General features: G+C 39.6%; 1 protein-coding gene across 1 annotated transcript; it reads left to right on the forward strand.

Annotated features, from left to right (window-relative positions):
- The first annotated feature begins 9520 nt into the window (after window positions 1–9520).
- LOC126487346 (60S ribosomal protein L5-like) lies at window positions 9521–20605 on the forward strand. Its single transcript, XM_050120061.1, has 4 exons — window positions 9521–9689; window positions 11486–11543; window positions 19565–19904; window positions 19943–20605. Exons 1-4 carry the CDS (start codon window positions 9521–9523, stop codon window positions 20546–20548), a joined length of 1173 nt encoding a protein of 390 aa, XP_049976018.1. The 3' UTR covers window positions 20549–20605.
- Window positions 20606–20878: the final 273 nt, after the last annotated feature.

Consider the following 20878-nt stretch of genomic DNA (forward strand, 5'->3'; position numbering starts at 1 on the left):
AGTTTCCAGTGCCTCAGACAGATATTGGAGAAGTCCATGGCAGAAGAAGCCAAAGTTCCTGACTCTCCACGGGGAAGAAATATGTAGAGAAGCTATAAAGCTTGCCTGGAAAAATCATAAACAAAACCCAAATTCTCTCCCGGGTTAAGCCAGAAATAGTCTGGGGTTTATTGTAGAGTAGCTAGCATCATCAGAACTAATAGAGTCTGTAGCAAAGCTCCACATGTTTTTTAATAACAACAACAAAAAAAAAATATATCAAATGTTTCACACTCAGAAAAGGGAACAATGGCTCCGTGGCGAAGTGCTGAAAAATGCTTCCTTCAAGAGGTAGAGTTGGAACAGAACCTCACAGAGTAAATGTGTTAGAGGGGGGCTTCTTGTTTGCCCCAAACACCCAGAACTGAAATAATCACACAAAAACAATATTATTTAAATCACTGCTTGGCCCATTAACTCTAGCTTCTTATTGGTTAATTCTTACATTTTAATTTAACCCATTTCTATTAATCTGTGTATCACCATGTGGTTGTGGCTTACTGGGTAAAGTTCCTGGCATCTGTCTCCAGCAGCTCCATGGCTTTTCCATGACTCCACTTTCTTCCTCCAAGCATTCAGTTTAGTTTTTCCTGCCCAGCTCTGTTCTACCCTATGAGGCCAAGCAAGTTTTCTTTATTTACTAACCAATAAAAGCAACACATAGACTAAAGGACCTCATATATCATTTCCTCTTTTCTGTTTAAACAAAAAGGAAGGCTTTAACTTTAACATAGTAAAATTACATATAACAAAACAGGTATCAAACAAGGATTACAGTTATAATATTTATATCTATTTTATCTTTTATCATGTCTAAGGAAAACTATGTCTATTTTTCAACTTCTTCAAAGACTCCAGAAGAATATAATATAACCTAAGTAAACAGAAAGTGCATTGTAAGCAACTTCTAAAACTCTAGAATTGACAGAGACATCTCACTGCCTGAATAGTCACCCAAAGTTCTTTTGTATTGGTGGGGCATCCATCTTCAATCTACATGCTTGTAGTTTCCAGTGGACTTTTCCATGAAGCAGGAAAGACAGTTCCACCATTTTGGCAGTTTGTCAGTCACTTTCTTCTGCATCCTGCAGAATGTCTAGCAGGCTCTTTCATAAAATAAAAACCCCAAAGGATTTTCTCACCTTTAGGCAAGTTTATAAGTCATTTCTCTGCAGGTCCTGCATGTCCAGTTCATCAAACAGTCCAGGCAAGTGCAGTTTCTTGCCCAAATGGCTAACCAACTCCATAAGAAACCTCAATACCCCTCTTCCTCTTGAAGTAGCTTAGTATTGCCAGGAGCAGATGTGTCTCACTGTCATGAAAAGTCCTAAGTTCTTAAAACATTTTAAATGCCTTATTATGAAGGTTTCTGAAAGATTTGAAGAATACCTATCTACTGAAATATATCCCTGTAACTAGAAAACCTAACTAACATGAATATAAGCTTAACTATTATAGATGTCTATCTATTAACCTGTATTTCTTAATTATACATTGCATTTTTAAATGATCTGGACAAACATAATCAAGATCAGAAATGCATATGCACAGTATATCAAAATTGACCTTAAATTTGTATCAATAAACCAAGATCCATACCAATGCAAATCTCTACAACATATCTCCCTTTAAATGTAAGCAAACATTTATAAACAATATTTTGGAATTTGGGCATAGCTTTTAGACTACTTCCTGCTGAATTGGGGTGCTGTTGATCATGTCTTTTATGGTATATCCTGTGTGCTAGGTTTATCCCAGTCAGCAGTTGGGAGAAGATATTTTTTGAGGGGTGTTCAAGGTGACCTTTCAGGAGGTCCATCAAACCACATTAGCCTGGAAGGATTCCACAGGTTCTCATCCTCCGTGGGAATAAAATAGAACCTCTTTTCTAAAGCAACATATTCTTAGACCCAAATTCTAAAATCAAGATAGCTTTATAATATACATCCTGGTTTAGCTTAGCAGTCCATACAATAAAATGTCCCTGTGTACTTAGCTCGCTCACAGTAAAAACATTCAAAGAAGACACACTAATATGCATAATCCAGACTCTATGTGTATATTACATCTTTATGTGGCTTTTCTTATTCTATTACTTTTTAATATTTATTTTATTATCTTTCCTCCTTTAATCTATGGCTGTCTGCATTCTGTCTTCTTAAAGACTGTGTTTCTTTTTTTAATCTCTTTCTCTTCTCTCTCTCAAGCCTAGGTACATTTACCCAACACTTAGACCCATTTAGAGGTCTTCTATGTCTGAATCTGTCCTACTGTGTATCTGTAATTCTTACTGTCCAGGAACACTTCTTAAAATGCCAAGCACTTCTTAAAATCTTAAGCTGCACCATTATTAGGGTATATAAGGCCTGTCTGCTTGTTCCACCCAGTCGGAAGTGGCATAGGAGGTCCATTTACTGCCTCAAAGCCACGCACACTGTCCCAGTTCCAAGTATGCAGCGGGTCTCTGTTGTGCCAGTAAGCAGTTTGTAACATGTTGCTTACAAACCCCATTTAAATGCATTGCCTCCTGAAAGAGCCAAAGGTCATGTTGGCAGCACTGCCCAGAAAGCTGGCATTTCAAAATGGCATGGCTTTTTTCCCCTGCTACTGCTGAATCAGGAAAGCCTCTTTTAAAAAAAAGCCATGCCTCTGCTTGCTTCTAGCAAACAGAGCCCACCCAAGAAAATGCCGCTACCAAACTATGCTTAATTCTATTCTTTTGTGTCTAGGATTATTTTTTAAAAGTTTTCTCAGGTTTTACATGGATGCAGACCACCATGTTGGAACGCCAATTTGTTGGAGGGAGCTGCTTGTTCATCTTGCCCTCCCAGAACCATAATAATCACACAGAAACAATATCACTTAAATCACTGCTTGGCCCATTAGCTCTAGATTCTTTAAGGCAATGGACTGTAAGAGGAGCTAGGGAAGTTAAGGCACCACTCAGAGACTGAAGACACACTGAAAAGAAGCACACAGATAAAGCATACTGGCCTATTAAGACTCTTGTAGCTCCAATGACCTTCATTATCACTAAGGTGTCCATTTATACTCTTAGCCTCACAGTTTCCTTAAGCTATTCTGGATCAGAAAACCTGCCTTAGTCAGTTTTTTCATCACACAAGTTCAGCATCTTATTCTCACAGCAATGACAACTTTGGATTCAGAAGGGCCAGATTTTGGCAGCTGCTCACAAATGGGAAGTACTTGCTTGAGTATTTTTTTTTGCACAACCTCTTATATTTACCAGTGACACTATGTAATATAAATGTAAGACTTCAAAATCACTTCCTAAAGCCAGGACAGCGCAGGCACATCCTGTTTTTAAGGTTTTATTCTGGACGTGACATCAGGTGTTGATGGATTTTATGGCTATTTGTGTACATGTTTTACTACTCATCCAAGAAGAGAGAAATGATAAATCTTGTCCTCGTGTTTGTTCTCCACTGATGAAAAACTTTAATCTTAATTGAAACATAGAGTCAGGATAGATGAGGATGGAGTGATCTATCTCTTATAATTCAACACCTTGATATTGTCTTAGAGTCATTTATTTTCCTTGTTAACAACCAAAGACTCTTAAGCAATACATCTTATTAAAGAAACTTAGCAATACATCAGAGACCCAAATCCTCTAGCATGTTGAATTAACTTTCCTTTTGTTACAAATGACAAAATAGATTAAAGAAATTAAAAAAAAAAAACATAAAATTACAGATACTAAACTTTATCACAAAAGCCAGAAAGAACTGGGTTAGGCTTCAGGAAGCAGTAAGTCCAAGGAGATTATTGGAGTTTTTCTTTGATTATTTTTAAAAATATGTTTTATTCTGGTTTGTACAGAATAGTTTCTTAGGACCTTTGCACATGTGATGGGAAAATACCACTGCCAAGAGTTTTCAAGTTTATGTCTCAGCTCAAGAAAACAGATTATTAGAGCTGGAATCCTTAGTTCCATTCCAAACATAAGAGTTAGAATCCAACTGGATTTGGAATAGATGTAGGAGGGTGTAGCCATATGGTGTTGAGTACAGATGAGAAATTCATGGAAGAGATGGAGAGACAATTCTCAGAAATCCCCAGGGCCTGTTAGGTGGACAAATAAATACTGAATGACTTAAGCAGGGAAACATATAGCCAGTTTGTGCATGAGAGCAAGATGGACCAAGTAGTTTAACCCAGTAAACAGAGTTAGTTAATAGAAGAGAAAAAAAAACAGACAGCTACTTATTCTGGTAACAGAAACTATTTATTAAATATTCTCTTTAATCAATTCAGTCCACAAGGGAGAATCTTGGTCCCTTGAGACAGTCTAGGCAGGAATCTGTCCCATGTTCAATGCTTGGCATGCATTCTCCCCGAGATCCTAAATCACAACATTCATGGTCATTTTAGACAATTCTTTATTTTTTCCCTAGATACTTTATTCTCTCCAGTCTGTTCTGTGTAGGCACTGGGCACATTGTTCAACACAGAGGGTCTTCCATCTCAGTGATTGCTTGCTAGTGTTGTTAAAGCAATGCCAATTGCACAGTCTGGTAAAGACGATGTTTGGAAGGAGAATGTGACATTTGTCATTAGGATAAATTCATACTGCTGGCGTTTGCTAAACAGAGCAAATGAGTAAAACTCAAGTGTTGCTCAGAGATTACCATCTCCTGGAGTTCAGCCTGCCAGGGCATTTGAAATGTAGATGAGACAGTAGCTTCATGAGAACTGCCAACATTTCTGTCTCAGGCTGGGTCATGATGAGTGACACCTCTGAGAAATTTGGACTCAAGAGTCAATGGTTTCCTTTAAATATTCATTTATTCATTTATTTATTTATTTATTTATTTGTTTATTTATTTGTTTGTTTGTTTATTTATTTTTTTCTCTTGAGGATGGAGTCATTGAGGGTAATGCATTACATGTAATGTATGAACCCAAATGTTATTCAACCACCCTGAAAGGAATGTAAGCCAGACCTGTCCAGAGTGTGACGGGAGCCAGTCTGGACGAGGAGGAGCATGGCCAACTTTACAATCCATCCTTGTAAAGCCTCAATACAGACATAGCAGGAAAGCCTGTCAGCCTCTTCAGGATCCAGTTGTGTCCCAGAGACGCCCTTTGAACTGTGAACTGTGAGAGAACGTTTACTTTGATGTCCTGAGTTGGCATCCCTTCTGTTAGACTTTCTGGTATAGTTTGCTATTACAAATATAAGAACAATTGGCTCATGCACACAGAGTTCAGAGGCAAGGGCAACGGTCTACTAGACAGCACTTCACAGATGGATGCCACTTTATCCTTTCTTCTTGCTTCTCCCAGTCACCTTGCATCTGTAGCAGGGCGAGCCATTTAGACTTATGAGAATAAGAAGAAATGGCCCGGGTTGGAAGTTAATGCTGCCATTATCTCGGTGCTGGGTGACTTTTTATGTCCTCTTGTAAATGGATAGTGTAATGAAAATTTCCTTTTCTACTTATGCAATAGGTTCAAGTCCTAAAGTCCTGAAAGTTAATGAAAATAAAATTAAGAACACTGAAGTAAGTCACAACCACTAAACCCAGGAGAAAGTATTAATGACCTTTTCAGTATGGATCTTTTTAATGGTGTGTGTTTAAAGACATTGTCTTTTTCTTCTGTCTTTTCTTGCACAAGGGGTTGGGGGCGTATTGAGCAAGAAACCCAGAGGCAAGGGCTATATATAAAAAGAAGTGTTTGTCTAGGACAACTTATTTAGTGTTAAGTCTATAAATATCAAACCCCTCCCAAAGCAATGCAGTGCCCGTCTGTCAAGATGAGCCAGATCTGATATCAGAAACACAAGGACCTGGCACTGCCCTTCCAGAATGGGTTGGAGCCCTGGGTGAGAGAAGAAAGAGGGGAAAATGTCAACGGATCTCAGATGTGAAGGAACTGTTGGATGTCCTACATTAAGCATAATTTGAAAGGCAAACTTCATGGGAGAGAAATAAAATGGTCTGTATCATTTCCTAGGCTGTATGTGTGCATTTGACTTACTTAAAAGTCAAAATTGCTTTCTTATCTGTCTGTTTCTGGCCAGAGCCTGGAATTTGGCTCTTACTGATGTAATAGTTATATAACGTACATAATCATATATACCATATATTACATATATGTGTGTGCCATCATACACTTCCTGAAGTTACAACTATATTGCAATGCATTGCTGTATACCTTTAAGAAATCAATTATATTATTAATTATTAAAGTAGTATGTGCATTGTCATATCATGACAAACATTTGCAATGATTTTCCTGGTAATTGTAATATTCCAAAGTGATCCATCATGGTTTATGTCACTGAGCCTTTTGTAATTGATTTCAATTTCAGCATTTGTTTTTCGATTATAAACAAACCGAAATAAATATTGTTAGTGTATCTTGAATATCTTTGTAAAATACTTATTTGCTATAGAAGGTATTTGAGGATCAAAAATTCAAAGCATATTTATGATTCATGGCAAACATGATTAAATTCTTTCCAGAAAAATACAAATAGTCCTATTTATTTCATCTCCCACATTTTTAAATTTCATAAGTAATTGAAATGGTATCTGCATGGTTGTTGGAAAAGTACTTTGAAACACGCCAAAAACATAATAATGCATTTATTTCTAATATACATAAAAATGTAGTACTCCATGAAAAAAAATCACATAGCTATCTGAAGTGGAAGGTGAAACTAGAGACAACACTCACCAATCAGGCAATCACATTTCCATCACAGTGAAGAACTGTTGCCTTCCTCAGTCACAGGACTCGTTGTCTACCTTGTAGGGTCATACCTTAGGGCAACCCCATGGTCCTCTAGTGGGTTCTACCAGTATTTCCACTGCAGTTCCACACAGTCACCTTGAACACTGTTTGCAAATCCTTCCAGAAAATACATATCAGAACAGTCGCCAGTTATTGACTATCAAATATTTATTAAATGCTTTCTTCAGAAACTTCCAAGAATATAAAAAAATAAGTAAATTAAATACAGTAAGAAAAATTCAGGTTTTAGTGTCAGAAAACACTTCCTTGCATACAGAACAAATTATTTATGGAATTTGATCCCTGAAGAAAGCAAAGGGACTCTTATCATCTTAAGGCAATTGAAAGGAGATAGTGAGAATGATTCTTATTGTCAGAGGTCAGAGATAGGCAATAAATACTATATTCTTTCTCATTCTGTGACTACACACACACACACACACAAGCACATATGCATGCATCATTCCCATTCACACAAATGACATTCCCAGATACTAACAGATTCACATACTTTCTTAATGGTCCTATCCTTAAAGTGGGCACAAACTCCTAGCTAAAGAACAATCTGCAGCTGATAGCTGCTGGGAGAGAGAAATCATTTTCTCCAGTGTGGTGAGACTGGGTATATCAACCACACTCCATGGTAGGCCTCATGCTCAGTAGTTGACCAATATGAAAAAGACTACATGGTTGGGAGTTTGATGTTCTGTCTGTTTGTTTTTGTTTTTCATGTGCTGTTGTTGTTGTTGTTATGGTTTGGCTGTTTTTGTCTTTGATTTCCTAAGTTTGGTCTTTAGATTCCTTTTTTTATAGAGGAAAGAGGGAAAGGACATGAGGTGAGTGGTAGAGAGAATCTAAGAGGATGGGGTAGAATAATATATTGTTTAAAAAATTTTAAATAATTATAAAAAATTATAATCATACAAAAGGCTCTCCTCCTTTATGAGCAGCTCTCTCTCTTTCTCTCTGTGTGTGTGTATAAGAGAGAGCATGTGTGTGCGTATGTGTGTACATGTATGTACTGTTTTTGTTCTTAGTAAAGTATTATTACACCTTGGAGGAAAAAGTAAAAATATCAGAAAGCAAAGAGAAACCCTCCCACCGTCTTGAGTCATTGTGGTCTACCTTGCATTTAGGTTGCTCACTGCCTATTCATTCAGTATCTTTACAATGACCTTAAAGCAGGCTGGAGAAATGGCTCAGCAGCTAAGCACAGGTGTTGTCTCGTCGACCCAGCATCCTCATGGTAACTTAAAACTATCCATTTCTCCCATTCCAAGAGATCGGGTGGCCTCTTCTAATCTCTTGGGCACAAGGGGCACATACAATCTTCCAGGTAAAACATTCATACATATAAAATCAAATAATCTAAACATTTTAATTTAAAAATGGCATTGAAAGCATAAATTATTAAATTAATCATTTCTTCACTGAGGGCTACACACAGAATTTTATTCTATTATAAATATTAATATTTTAGGTGTTCCGTACACATGAAATACTTTTTTGGTAGTTTGTTCTTCTGAAGAAGCACTTACCAAAATACTTTGATTTTTGACTTGCCTGTCTTAAATTTGTTAGAAGGAGAAAATACCACCAAAATTGCACTGATAAAATCTATTTGTAACTGAATTCTTATTTACACCTCGAAGAAGGACCAGCACAGCCTTCCTGTGGTCTGAGCAAGTCATCCCCCATGGGTTTGTTTTCTCAGGTTCCATTTCTCTCTTCTCTACCTTTACCTCTCTTCTTTCTCTTCTCTCCTCCCCTCCACTCCCCCTGTCTTCTCCTTTCTTGTCCTACATGTTACCACTCTCTGATTTTCATCTCTTCTTCCATGCCTCCATTCATAACTTACTTATTTCATGAGCTCTACATGCAGTCACACAGTTGAGAATGATGAGGTCAAATTCTGGAAGCTCTCGGAGGTTATGGCCTCCTACTTCTCTTGGGCCTGTTGGATTGCACTCTCTCCATTCTTATGTAAGTACCTGCTCTTCTTCCTTGCTCACCCTTTTCCGTGCCCAGCTTCAGAAAAGATACACAAGCCGGGCGGTGGTGGTGCACGACTTTAATCCCAGCACTCAGGATGCAGAGGCAGGCGGGTTTCTGTGAGTTCGAGACCAGCCTGGTCTACAAGAGCTCCAAAATCATAGAGAAACCCTGTCTCGAAAAACCAAAAAAAAAAAAAGAAAAGAAAAGAAAAGAAAAGATACACAAAGTATTTTACAGCTTCTTTTCCAAATGTCTTTGTGTAAAATGAACAAGACAGTTTCTGGAGGAAGAAAACAGACACTTCGCTTTTATGGTCTACACTTTGACAGTAAGTCAACTCTTTGTTGAGGGTCAAAAGGAAAAATAAAAAGATATTACCACATCATTTCTTTCTGGTGTTTCTTGGTCATGCTGTGGTGCAAATATATCAGCAATTCTGAGTGGTGTGGAATACATTTAAAAGAATTTTCCAAGGGAAATTGTTGACAGTCTGATCTGTGACGAGAGTGGCTGGGAATTTGTGGTCAACTTCATATGGAGTCTGAGTTTCAGTGCTCAGAATCTCCCTGGTTAGCAACATCTAATGATATAAGGCCCTTTGGGTTTCACATTTCCCTAGCTTTAGCTTCAAAGGGGTGTTTACTTCTTTCATGTGAAGTTCTGCCTAAAGTTTCTTCTGGGGAGAGCACAGAGTGGTCATGTGTCTATGATACACGTAGACATGTCAGTGGGCCAGTTAACTCCTACTGGTCTCTGCTGGGTTACTTACTGGAAGTGGAAAAGTGTCATCAACTCAACCTTAGAAAAGATAAACTCGAGAGCAAAGATAAAGAAAAGAGTGAGAAATGGAAATCCGTGTGCACAATCACTCTCCCCATCCATCTGCACTGGTATGTGACTTCAGGCTTGTCCTCAATGGCAATCAGTTTATAACTTGGTCATTCTTGTAAGTATCTCTTGTCAGAGAAGAAAAGCAGACAACGTGAAAGAGTGTCCCATATGTTTAATTTTGAGCTGTGCAATACAAGTTCCTCTTATAAACAACAAAAAAAAGCTTTTTATTCTTTAGGGTAATGTTGGGCCCTTATTACTTAGCTGTGATTTGCTCTTTCCTTAATGCTCATCCATCATAACAGAAAATCTTAATTGGTGAGCTGATTAACAGATATTTACTGTGGTTCTCTGACATGTTAAACGTGTTCAGAGAGCGGAAAATAAAGCACTAGACATGGAGGAACGATAGAGAACAGAGGACATGTAAGCAATTAATCCAGAAAGGAGATAATTTAAGTAGTGGTACATATTAAGAAGGACAAATAGGGTAATTTCAAAATCAAATGACGCTAACAGGAAAGGGGTTGGTTGGTTGGTTGGTTGGTTGTTTGGTTGGTTGGTTGAGAAATTCTGTTGTTTTGGTTTGTTCTTGGTAGGGCCAAAGTTCTCGGTGAGGAGAATTGGGATCTAACAGCTAAATGATCAGAAGTCACGAGGGTGTAGAGTGTCTCCAACACAGAAAGAGCTAGAAGCATGAATGTTAGGAGAAGACAAAAAAAAAAAAAAAAAAAAAAAAACAAGAGCACACATGGAAATAAAGCAAACCAGAGAAAGCAGAGAAATATCAGGCTGTGTTGCCAGAGACGCTAAACCATTTTTGGCTAGCCAAGCTGTGCAAAGAGGCTTGGCACATAGTTAAACTCCTTTTGGAAACTACAGCAGTGTTAAAGCATGAGAAGATGGTGATATGATTTACATGTCAGAAGGAACATTTTGACCACTCTGGGTGGAACAGAATCTACACGAGGGAACAAATTGTGATCACACCTCAAGAACTCTTGCAATAATCTAAGCAAGAAGCAATGGTTTCTTGGTGTAGTGGAAAGAGTAAGAAGTGATTGGCTCCAAATGAATTTCAGTGTTGTGGTACTCAGAGTATTTGTTTTCTAAGAAAACACCCACAATAGCTAACTTTACACCAAAAAAGAGGAATGATTCATATTGCAGTTATGAGGTTCAAAGGCATGGAGCTTATGGTAACTCTGTTCCATCTTAACTGAGCAGATGGCCATAGTAGGAGCATGTGCAAGGACAGGTGGTCACATCGTAAAATTCAGAGAGAACAGCTAAGACTAGGGTTGGTCTTAGAACCAGCAAGGGGTAGCACAGGAGGGCAGCTTCCCCTAGATCACATCTCTAACACATCCAATCATGGATATACTGTGGAGCAAGCTCCCAAAAGACCTTTGAAGAAACACTTGAACCAAATCCAGCCCATGCAAGATGGACAGATGGATCTAGATAATGGAATGAACTGAGGGGATCTAGAACGGATTCTGAGGGTTGTTTTTAGCTGAAAAAATTAAAAACTAGTAACAATGGTATTTACTTAATGAGTAGGTAGCTAGAGGTGTGACATGTGAGCATTGGAGCAATCAAAAATTTTGTTTATGTCATGTGAAGGTTGACATGACAGTTATACATAAAGAATTCTGAGCAGATGTTTAAGTGTGCTAAGGATCGCTCACTTTGCTTTCCGTCCCTTCTAGCTACTTTTGTTGAGTGGGAACAAACATAAAGTGATGGCAGCTAGAGGCTTGGTCCTTAGCTTACAGCCCTTGTGGATGTCTGGTTAGAACATCTAAGGAAATGGTGTGCTGTGTTATTCAAAGTGTGCATTTACTTCCAATAGGATTCAAACTGATGGGTAATATGAACGGCTTGTATAAAGAACTAAACCACTTGTTCAGGTATCAGCATATGTCCTGAAATGCTTGGGTTTCTACTAACTTTGGGTAAAAAAGGAATAGGCACCTAATATTTTGTTCTGTCCAAATTGGTCAGAAGCTTAAGATCTGTCCCTTTCTCAAAGTTCCAATCATTGCCTAACTTTAGAAGGTGCTCAGAGAGTCTGCTTTGATGAGGGGTATTCAGGAGCTTCTTTAGTTTGTTTCCTATTGCTATAACAGAATACCTGGGAGACTGTAACTCACAGAAACAACGAAAGTTTGGTGCATGGTTCTGAGGGGTAGGCAAGTTCAAGTCCATGCACTGGCAACTTTGGAAGGCTGATGTGCCAGCAGCCCCACATGACAGAAAGGAGGAGGGGTTGAACTGTCACTGTATTTAAACTTGTCTACACTGAATCTCCCTGTATCTAAAGAAATCTGTGAGAAAGGCATTAACCTGTTGGTGAGGGTCCTGTCCAATGGCTCAAAATCACCTTACTAGGCCCATTTCCCATCACTGTTGTGTGATAAATAATTAAGGTTCCCGTGCACAAATTCATGGGGCAGTGACACAAATAGAAGAGACCATAGACTTCACTAGGCATGCTCGAAATCCAGAACCTAGAAGATCAACTTCCCAGGATCTCCAGTGGACATAACAGCTGGGTCTGAAAGACAAATATTTCTAGTTCTAGTCCAATTAATTGCTTGTTTAATCAGCAAATATTTAGTGAGCACCCACATATTACATATTAAGAATGGCTACCTATGTTTTCACCTGCATATTACACATTAAGAATGGCTGTCTATGTTTTCTTTTATCAAAAAAAAAAGTAAGTCAATGAGTTTCCTTTGTTCAAGTCAGTTAAGATCAGTATGATATCTGTATAGGTAAGTAAACTTTAATACAAGTTATGGTAGATACTATGACAAAATAATCAATAAAATTATACAAAAGTCCAGGAAAGCTGTGATCTATTCCACGTTGAAGTGCTGTTGGAAGACAAGAAACTTCTCTATTGAATCTTGAGTGATGACAGAAGTCACATAACCCTGAAGGACATGTGCTTCAGGCAGGAGTAACCCTGGAAAAAAAATCAAGCAAACTGCAATGGGACTGGTGGGAGACAGGGCGAAAAGCCTGTTCAGGAAAGGGTAGTTGGCCTATAGCCATAGTTGATCCACGTCAAGAGTTTAGGACCCGTCTGGGGGTCTAGAAAGGGATATGGGCCTTTGACAGTAAGGAAGCAACATGTTCAAATTTGTGGCACAGCAGCTGTAACCATACATCTAAGAGGATGGGTATAGTACAGGGACTGCGTAGAGGAAAGAGAAGCTACAGATGGGCCGGTGGTTATAGAATTACAGAGAATACAGAGATGGTCAGAGCACCCTGGACTAAGGGAGGGGGTTCTTCTGCTATGTATACCTTCATAGCTGTTTTTTTTTTTCCCCAAAGACTTGAGAACTTCCTGAGAATAGAAAACCAAGACTAGCATGGTGTGATTTTTGGATTTTTCATCTTTATCTCATGGCATACTGCCTTAAGGTAAAAGAGATTCAGGGTTTGGAAGGGTCACTATTGGAGGAATTGAATAGCTTTGGGGGATAAATAAAACTCGACCCAGAGCAACCATGGGAGACTCTCTCTCTGCCATTTGCCTCATAGACATCAGAATAAAACAGGTTCTCTCTAACAACATTGTCCGTCGAGACGGAGCTTCTAACAGGCCAATATTTTGGGTTAAAAACAAAGAGAGCAACACAACAGCAGTTTCTATTCACTACAGCGCAAAATATATCACTAGCAGTGCACCAGCGAGTGAACAGGAAGCAGGACAACTTAGATGCAGCCACGTCCACATGACTGAGCTGGAATTCAGAAGCCGTGGCACTTACTGAACCTGGAAGATTTTTCTTCAAGAAAAAGAAAATCTTCTGAACACAAAACGCCATCTCATTTCCAACCGTTTTGATGTTCCCTCCAAAAGTTTGGCCTAGATAGGTTTTCTTTTATATTTAGCTCATCTGTTTTCAGTTAATGCCAGAAATATATTTCCAATCATTCACCAAACAAACAATCAAAGTTGACCCCATCTATTAAGGAGGCCCTACAAACCACTCACTCCACACTGGGGGAAATATGTCAGGGACGCTGTCTTGAAAAAGAACATGAAGTTCCTCTATGGCTCTCTTGGTTTTGCTTCTCTGAAAAGACACTGTTGTCACCTGTAATATATGACCATAAGTGAGCTCCTGTCTGCAAGGCCAAAGAAAGATATTAACTGAGCATTGTGCATAAGGAAGGAAGGCGTTGATAGATCACAGCAGAAGCAAACCAGGAAAGGGTAGGCCTGGACGCACAGGCCCTCTCCTTCAGTAAGGACTGCGTCTGGCCTGTGTCCATGACTAGATCGTATATCTGACAATATCCTCCCTTTTAATGCTCTGCAGATCCAAGGTATATTATCATACCCTAAGCCTGAACTCTCTAGGGAAATTATGTCAAGCCATAACCAAGGAAGTGGGATTGTAAAACTCGCCCCAGGAACCAGCTGTCTGGAATTCACTTTTAGGAAACAGAGGAGAATGTGCTCCAAAAGGTGGCACTATGAGACTGAGAACGGGCGGCGCAGACTCTCTCTAGTCTCAGGTTTCTGGAGGAACTGTGCTTAGCATGAAATCCTGCAGGGCAAGGGAGGAGGAGAAGGAAGAGGTACAGGGGAGAGTAGAAGTCAGCACGGTTTTAGAGCTTGTCTAGGTGTTTGATGGCATCTGCCCTTCACACAAACTCAGCTGCCCAGTTTGACAACACATTCCTGGTGTGGTAGGGAACAAAATAACTTTCACAAGGCCTCTAGGTCAAATCCATGCAGTATTAGCATCTGCTGACCTGTGAGGCATTGTTATCTAAGGACAGAAAAAAAAAAAAAAAAACATGATAACTTCTGGATAAAAATAAGGAGATAGCAAATTCTAAGAAAGCAACTTCACAGGCAGTTACAGCACTAACCTGTGTGACTGTGACACAACACTGAGTCATGGAATTTTTGACTGCGTCTTTAGAAAGTAAGAGCCTTTGGCGAAGAGTTATTTATAATCTAAGCTGGCATTCTTTCCCCACCACGAAGCTTCCAGCCACATTTTACAAATGCTGTCGAAAACTAGAAAAGCCTCATTGTGTCCTCATGACTGAATTGCTTTCCTTATTTTCATCCAGGAGTTTCACGGGATGGATAAGCATCAAAGTCCCTGCTGTCACCAATGGGAAAGGCTAGCACATTCTCCAGCCAACATTTCCTGAGTATCAAATATGTATTTAATGTGGTGCCAGGTACCACAGGGAGACACAGCGATCGACCCCAAGTTCATTTTCCTTGAACCAGCTCTGAAAGACAAAGCTGAATACCCAGTAGCCGATCTCCATCAGTCCAGAAGGAGCTCAGACAACTGATCGAAATCAGCCTTTCATGAACACATGCCTTGGCCTCCAATAATCCCCAGAGCTGGGTTATTCTGGCTGAAGCACATGTCTGTGTATAATCTCAGACCTAGAGAGGACCAGAAAAGTAGCTAACATCTAGTTCACCTGGACAGTTTTTCATCTGTAACAGCAATGTGTTCTATATTCATTGGCCATGTTGGGCGCCATTCTGTTGAAGGGGCTGCGGGCTGCATTCCTGCCACCCAGCTCCTGGCCACCTGGCTAGCTTATGCCCCAAAATAACAACACACAAACTGTATTCATATAAACACTGCTTGGCCCATTTCTAGTAATGTGTGTAGCACCATGAGGTGGTGACTTATCTTGCCTAACCCATATTTAGTAATCTGTGTAGCACCAGTCTTACCGGGAAAGATTCAACATATCTGACCTAGCGGCTTGCTTCATCACGTCTGCCCTGGAGATCAGAGGCATGGCATCTTACCTCACTTCCTCTTCCTCCCAGCATTCTGTTCTGTTTACTCTACCCACCTATGTTCTAACCTATGAGGCCAAGCAGTTTCTTTATTAATTAACCAATGACCTTCCCACATCAGTCTTTAAAAAATCTTTGCAGCTGCTTATGGCAAATGAAGGAAAATGGTGTCAGAAAAAAGGTCCTTCATCAATTGTTCTAAATTAACCAAAGACAAAACCTTGCATTTGAATCTAAATCCATGTGATTAAAGAATTTAGACTGAACCATACAGCTTTTATAAATATGTTATTTAATTCTCATATATGTATATAACTTGTTTTGATGGGATCTATCCCTAATACTGCCCTTCTAATATCTCACCCAGCCTCCTACATCCTCCATCATTTTCCTTCCTAATTTTAAACGTGCTGAGTCTATTTAACACTGCCTGAATGTGCATGAGCAAAGGGCCACTCATCTACTGGATCATTGGTAGCCTCTCAGAGCCCAAATCCCTGAATATAACTGACTCTTCCTTAGTATCCATCAACTGTCAATAATACTTCAGATGGGTAGGACTTCATGAATTCTTCATCCATTGTAGGGTCTTGGCTGGTTTTGGTTTGGACTTTAGGTTTTGCACATGTTTTACCAACCACCATTAGTTCATATGCACAACTTCATAACCATGTCTGACAAATCCTGTTTCACTAAAAATGTCACTCATTCTGTGTCTTACAACATTTTTTTCACTCTTAAGCAATGATATCTGAGCCTTGTGAGGAAGGTGGGTGAGATTGGTATACCATTTAGAGATGAGCACTCCAAAATCTCATTCTTTGCATGTTGACCCGTTGTTGTAATAAACATCTACTATGAAGAGCTTTTCCAATGAGGGTTGAAAGATGTATTAATCTATAGTTATAAAGGAATGAGCTTAGGAGGCAGTTTATTACTATGTCCATTTAGCAAAACAATAGTACTAGGTTCTTCCCCAGTGCCTATGACCTAGCTAGCCTCAGATTTATGGTTCAGTTAAAGGCACTAGTTAAGTTCCACCTTGTAGATCACACTTGAAACACAAGTAGAAAGTGGTTGGTTACTTCTCTAATATCCATGCCACTATTACACTAGTTCGCATATCTTGCCAGGTCAGTTGTTACTGTAGCTCACAGGATTCACAGCTGAGGAAGACTATAATGAGTTTTCTCTCTTTGGTGCACAAATGGAACCTAGTAGAATTATGGAAAGTACACCAGTAGTGATGGGCTTCCAAGTCAATAAGAAATTCAAAAAGAAGTCAGCTTGACTTCTCCATGTCGTATTCAAGCACCAGGAGTCATCAGCAATAGAAACTTACCATCAAGTTCTGGAGGGTAACTAAGAGCCATGGCAATAACCTGTAACATTTGGCAGCTGTGGAACCCCACTGACTAACAATTTGGGGGAAAAAAAGATAAATAATATAATGTTTTAGAACTGGAAAATCATCACATCAAATCCATGTTAAAGAAGTATTAAATAGTAAACAAGTAGTAAGTAACCTTCCAATATGCCCATCAAATGTCCACCTGGTGTCTGAACAGAAAAGACAGATGCTCTCATCTCTGAATATTATTATTTCATTTTTGACAGTTTCCTCCATTGTAAAATTCTGATGAAGCCAGGCCTAGTGGCACAGGCTTATAATTTCAGACATGGGAGGCTAAGGCAGAAGGATGACAAGTTCCCAGCATGAGCTATAAAGTGGGTTCAAGGTCAGCTTGGGAAAAAAGTAAGAAGAGGGCTGAGGATAGCTAATAACTCCGTGGTAGAACACTTGCTCTATTTAGAGTGTTCCCCATGTGTGTGCCTCTGACAGCCTCTGTGCAGTCCAGCACAGACTACAACTCTCTCTCTCTCTTTGACCCTCCTAAGTGTTGTGAAAGTGCTACAGATGTAATACCACTTCATTAAAAAGAATATTCTTAGCTCTGAGTTGGCAGATGACACAGTGAAGGAAGTGCTCAATTGCCAGAATCCACACTAACAAAACTACCTGGCGGGTCCCAAGCAAGTAAGAAATTCTGTCTCAAAAAAATAAGATGTGTTATGCCAAAGGTAAGACAGCTGAAGTTGTCTTCTGGCCAAATGCACATGCACATGTACAAATGTACACCTGCATGCACACATCCACACACATGTGCCTATGCACAAGGGAAAAATACGCAAGAATATGTGCACACTCACACAAATATAACTAGATAAATAATAAATAATAAATATTGTACTATCTTAAGAGAAAGTTAATTCTTAAAACTTACATGAAAAGTTGTGGAAACCTAAGGAGCAGTTAGAGTTCTTTCCTGACCTAATTTGCATGTGACTTTTGAGAAACTGTTGATGGTTGAGCTGCTGCACTATCTGATTTTCATACAGAAAGTTCCCTGAAGGTCAATTTCCACTGAGAGATGACCCACACAGTGTGAGCTGGGCCAGCTCAGGCAGTGCTGACTGCACGCAGAGCAAGTATTTCTCCATTGCCCCTGAAGATCCCCAGAAGGATGGAATGTGTCCTCCCCAAATGTTGGGTATTATTAATATGATAGTCTTAAGAGGTGGCACCTGTAAAAGATGACTAAGTGACAAGGGTCCTTCTTCCTTCTTCTATAGGGGTTCCAAGCAGTGTGTATTAGCTTTTCTTCTATTGCTGAGTTAAAAAAAAAAATACAATGTCTAGGGCAACTTATAATGAATGATTTAATTGAACTTATGGTTTCAGAGGATTAAGAGTCCATCATGGCAGGAAAGAATGGTAACAAGTAACAGGCATATTGGGTGGAACAGCAGTGGCAAGCTTACATCTCAAACCTCAAACAGGATGACATAGTACATGGGAAATGGCAAGAGTTTTTTGACACCTCAAGGCCTGCCTCCAGTGATACACCTTCCCCAAACAGTTCCACTAACAGGGAACCAAGTTGGAAACCATGAACCTAGGGGGACATTTTCATTCAAACCATCACATAGTGTCTGGTAATCTTGCTCTTCCTCCTCCCACCATGTAGGACACAGCAAGAAGGCTCCCATACAAGCTTGAAATTGAACTTTTCAACTTCCAGAACTAATTTGCTATTCCTTATAAATAATCAGTCTCAGGTCTTGTTATAGTACAGAAACACTGCATATATAAAGCTTTTGAATCTACCCAGATTGTTCTTCAGCTCTTAGAAGTTGTGGGGCTTTATAGATCGATCTATCTATCTATCTATCTATCTATCTATCTATCTATCTATCCTACACTTTAAAATTACAAAATCTGTAGTAAATCTAGGTTGAAGTTAATGATTCCCTAGAATTAGAAATATTAATTTAGAATAGCTTGAACTGTACAAACACCACAAGTATTATACAATCAAATGTATTAACAGACTGTCTAAGAGAACATCAAAACAAACTTTTATCCTACATACTCTTTGATTACTGATATGGGATTTCCCCCTCTGTATTCTGTGAATACTATTAGTTAATAAAGAAACTGTCTTGGGCTTGCTCAGAGCAGAACAGAGGTAGGTGGGGAAAACTAAACTGAATGCTGGAAGAAAGAAGGCGGAGGCAGAGAGAAGCCATGTAACCCTGTCAGAAACAGACAAGCTGGAACCTTGCCAGTAAGCCACTGCCATGGGGCAATACACAGATTAATGGAGATGGGTTAAATTAATATGTAAGAGTTAGCCAATAAGAAGCTACAGCTAATGAGTAAAGTAGTGATTTAATTAATACAGTTTCTGTGTGGTGGTTATTTCAGGGCTGCGCAACCAGGAACAAACAAATGGCCTTCCTACTACCGATTACCAATTCAGAAAACATTGATTTTATATCATCACTCTTCATGAAAAGAAGAAAAAAGTCTTGCTTTTCTTCTAGGGTAATTAATTGATTTTCAAATTGTGTTGTTGAGTTGAATGCGGTGGTGTATACCTTTCATCTTAGCACTCCTCGGGCAGAACCAGGAAGCTCTCTATGAGTTCAAGGTCATCCTTTTCTACATAGTGAGTTCCAGGACAGTCAGAACTACATAATAGACAAAACTTGTTTCAAAAATAACTGTTTTGGACATACTGCACATGCGCATGACACGCCAGTCTTTTTTCCCCCTAGCACCACGGGCCCGCAGGTCTGTGTGGAGCCGCGATTGCGGGTTTCTGCTCGCACCATTGGGTTTGTGAAAGTTGTCAAGAACAAGGCCTACTTCAAGAGATACCAAGTGAGATTTAGAAGGCGGCGAGAGGGTAAAACCGACTACTATGCTCGGAAACGATTAGTGATCCAAGACAAAAATAAGTACAACACACCCAAATACAGGATGATAGTTCGTGTAACTAACAGAGACATCATCTGCCAGATTGCCTATGCCCGTATAGAAGGGGACATGATAGTCTGTGCCGCCTACGCACACGAGCTGCCGAAATACAGAGTGAAAGTCGGCCTGACAAACTACGCTGCCGCCTATTGTACTGGCCTGCTGCTGGCCTGCAGGCTGCCGCCTATTGTACTGGCCTGCTGCTGGCCTGCAGGCTTCTCAATAGGTTTGGTATGGACAAGATCTATGAAGGCCAAGTGGAGGTGACTGGAGATGAATACAATGTGGAAAGCATCGATGGTCAGCCTGGGGCCTTCACTTGCTATTTGGATGCTGGTCTTGCTCGAACTACAACTGGCAATAAAGTTTTCAGGGCCCTGAAGGGAGCTGTGGATGGAGGCTTGTCTATTCCTCATAGTACCAAACGAGTCCCTGGTTATGATTCTGAAAGCAAGGAGTTCAACGCAGAGGTACATCGTAAGCACATCATGGGTCAGAATGTTGCAGACTGCATGCGCTACCTAATGGAGGAAGATGAAGATGCTTACAAGAAACAGTTCTCTCAGTACATAAAGAACAACGTTACTCCAGACATGGAGGAGATGTATAAGAATGCCCATGCTGCTATACGAGAGAATCCAGTCTATGAAAAGAAGCCCAAGAGAGAAGTGAAGAAGAAGAGGTGGAACCGTCCCAAAATGTCTCTTGCCCAGAAGAAAGATCGGGTTGCTCAAAAGAAGGCAAGCTTCCTCAGAGCTCAGGAGCGGGCTGTTGACACCTAAAGCAATTTTCTATGAAGAGTTTTTCATAAAGATAATAAACTTATTGACCAAGCAAAAAAAAAATAATAACTGTTTTGAAGATGATTGTCTAATTGGGAGGGAATGGAATTTGGTCAAATTTTCTTCATATGTAAGCTTTAATTATTAAACATTTTAATTTATCTTATGCAGCTAGTGTTTAATTTTTAAAATTTAGATACTCACTAACAATTTCACACACACACACACACACACACACACACACACACATCTGCCAGGTACAAGACATTCATGTAGGGAGAAGAGTTCCAACCCAGCATGTTTGTGCCACCTGCTAGTGAATTGGCACCA

This window comes from Alexandromys fortis, unplaced genomic scaffold (assembly GCF_014885135.2).
Source record: "Alexandromys fortis isolate MF-2015 unplaced genomic scaffold, M_Fortis_MF-2015_v1.1 scaffold_168, whole genome shotgun sequence".
Classification (NCBI taxonomy): domain Eukaryota; kingdom Metazoa; phylum Chordata; class Mammalia; order Rodentia; family Cricetidae; genus Alexandromys; species Alexandromys fortis.

Bases quoted from the DNA above. Each gene is read 5' to 3' on its own strand.
- LOC126487346 (XM_050120061.1), top strand. From the start codon at position 9,521: ATGTCAGTGGGCCAGTTAACTCCTACTGGTCTCTGCTGGGTTACTTAC. The intron at 9,690-11,485 runs GTATGTGACTTC...TACTTCCAATAG, and splicing joins CTCCCCATCCATCTGCACTG to GATTCAAACTGATGGGTAAT. The intron at 19,905-19,942 runs GCTGCCGCCTAT...GCTGGCCTGCAG, and splicing joins AAGTCGGCCTGACAAACTAC to GCTGCCGCCTATTGTACTGG.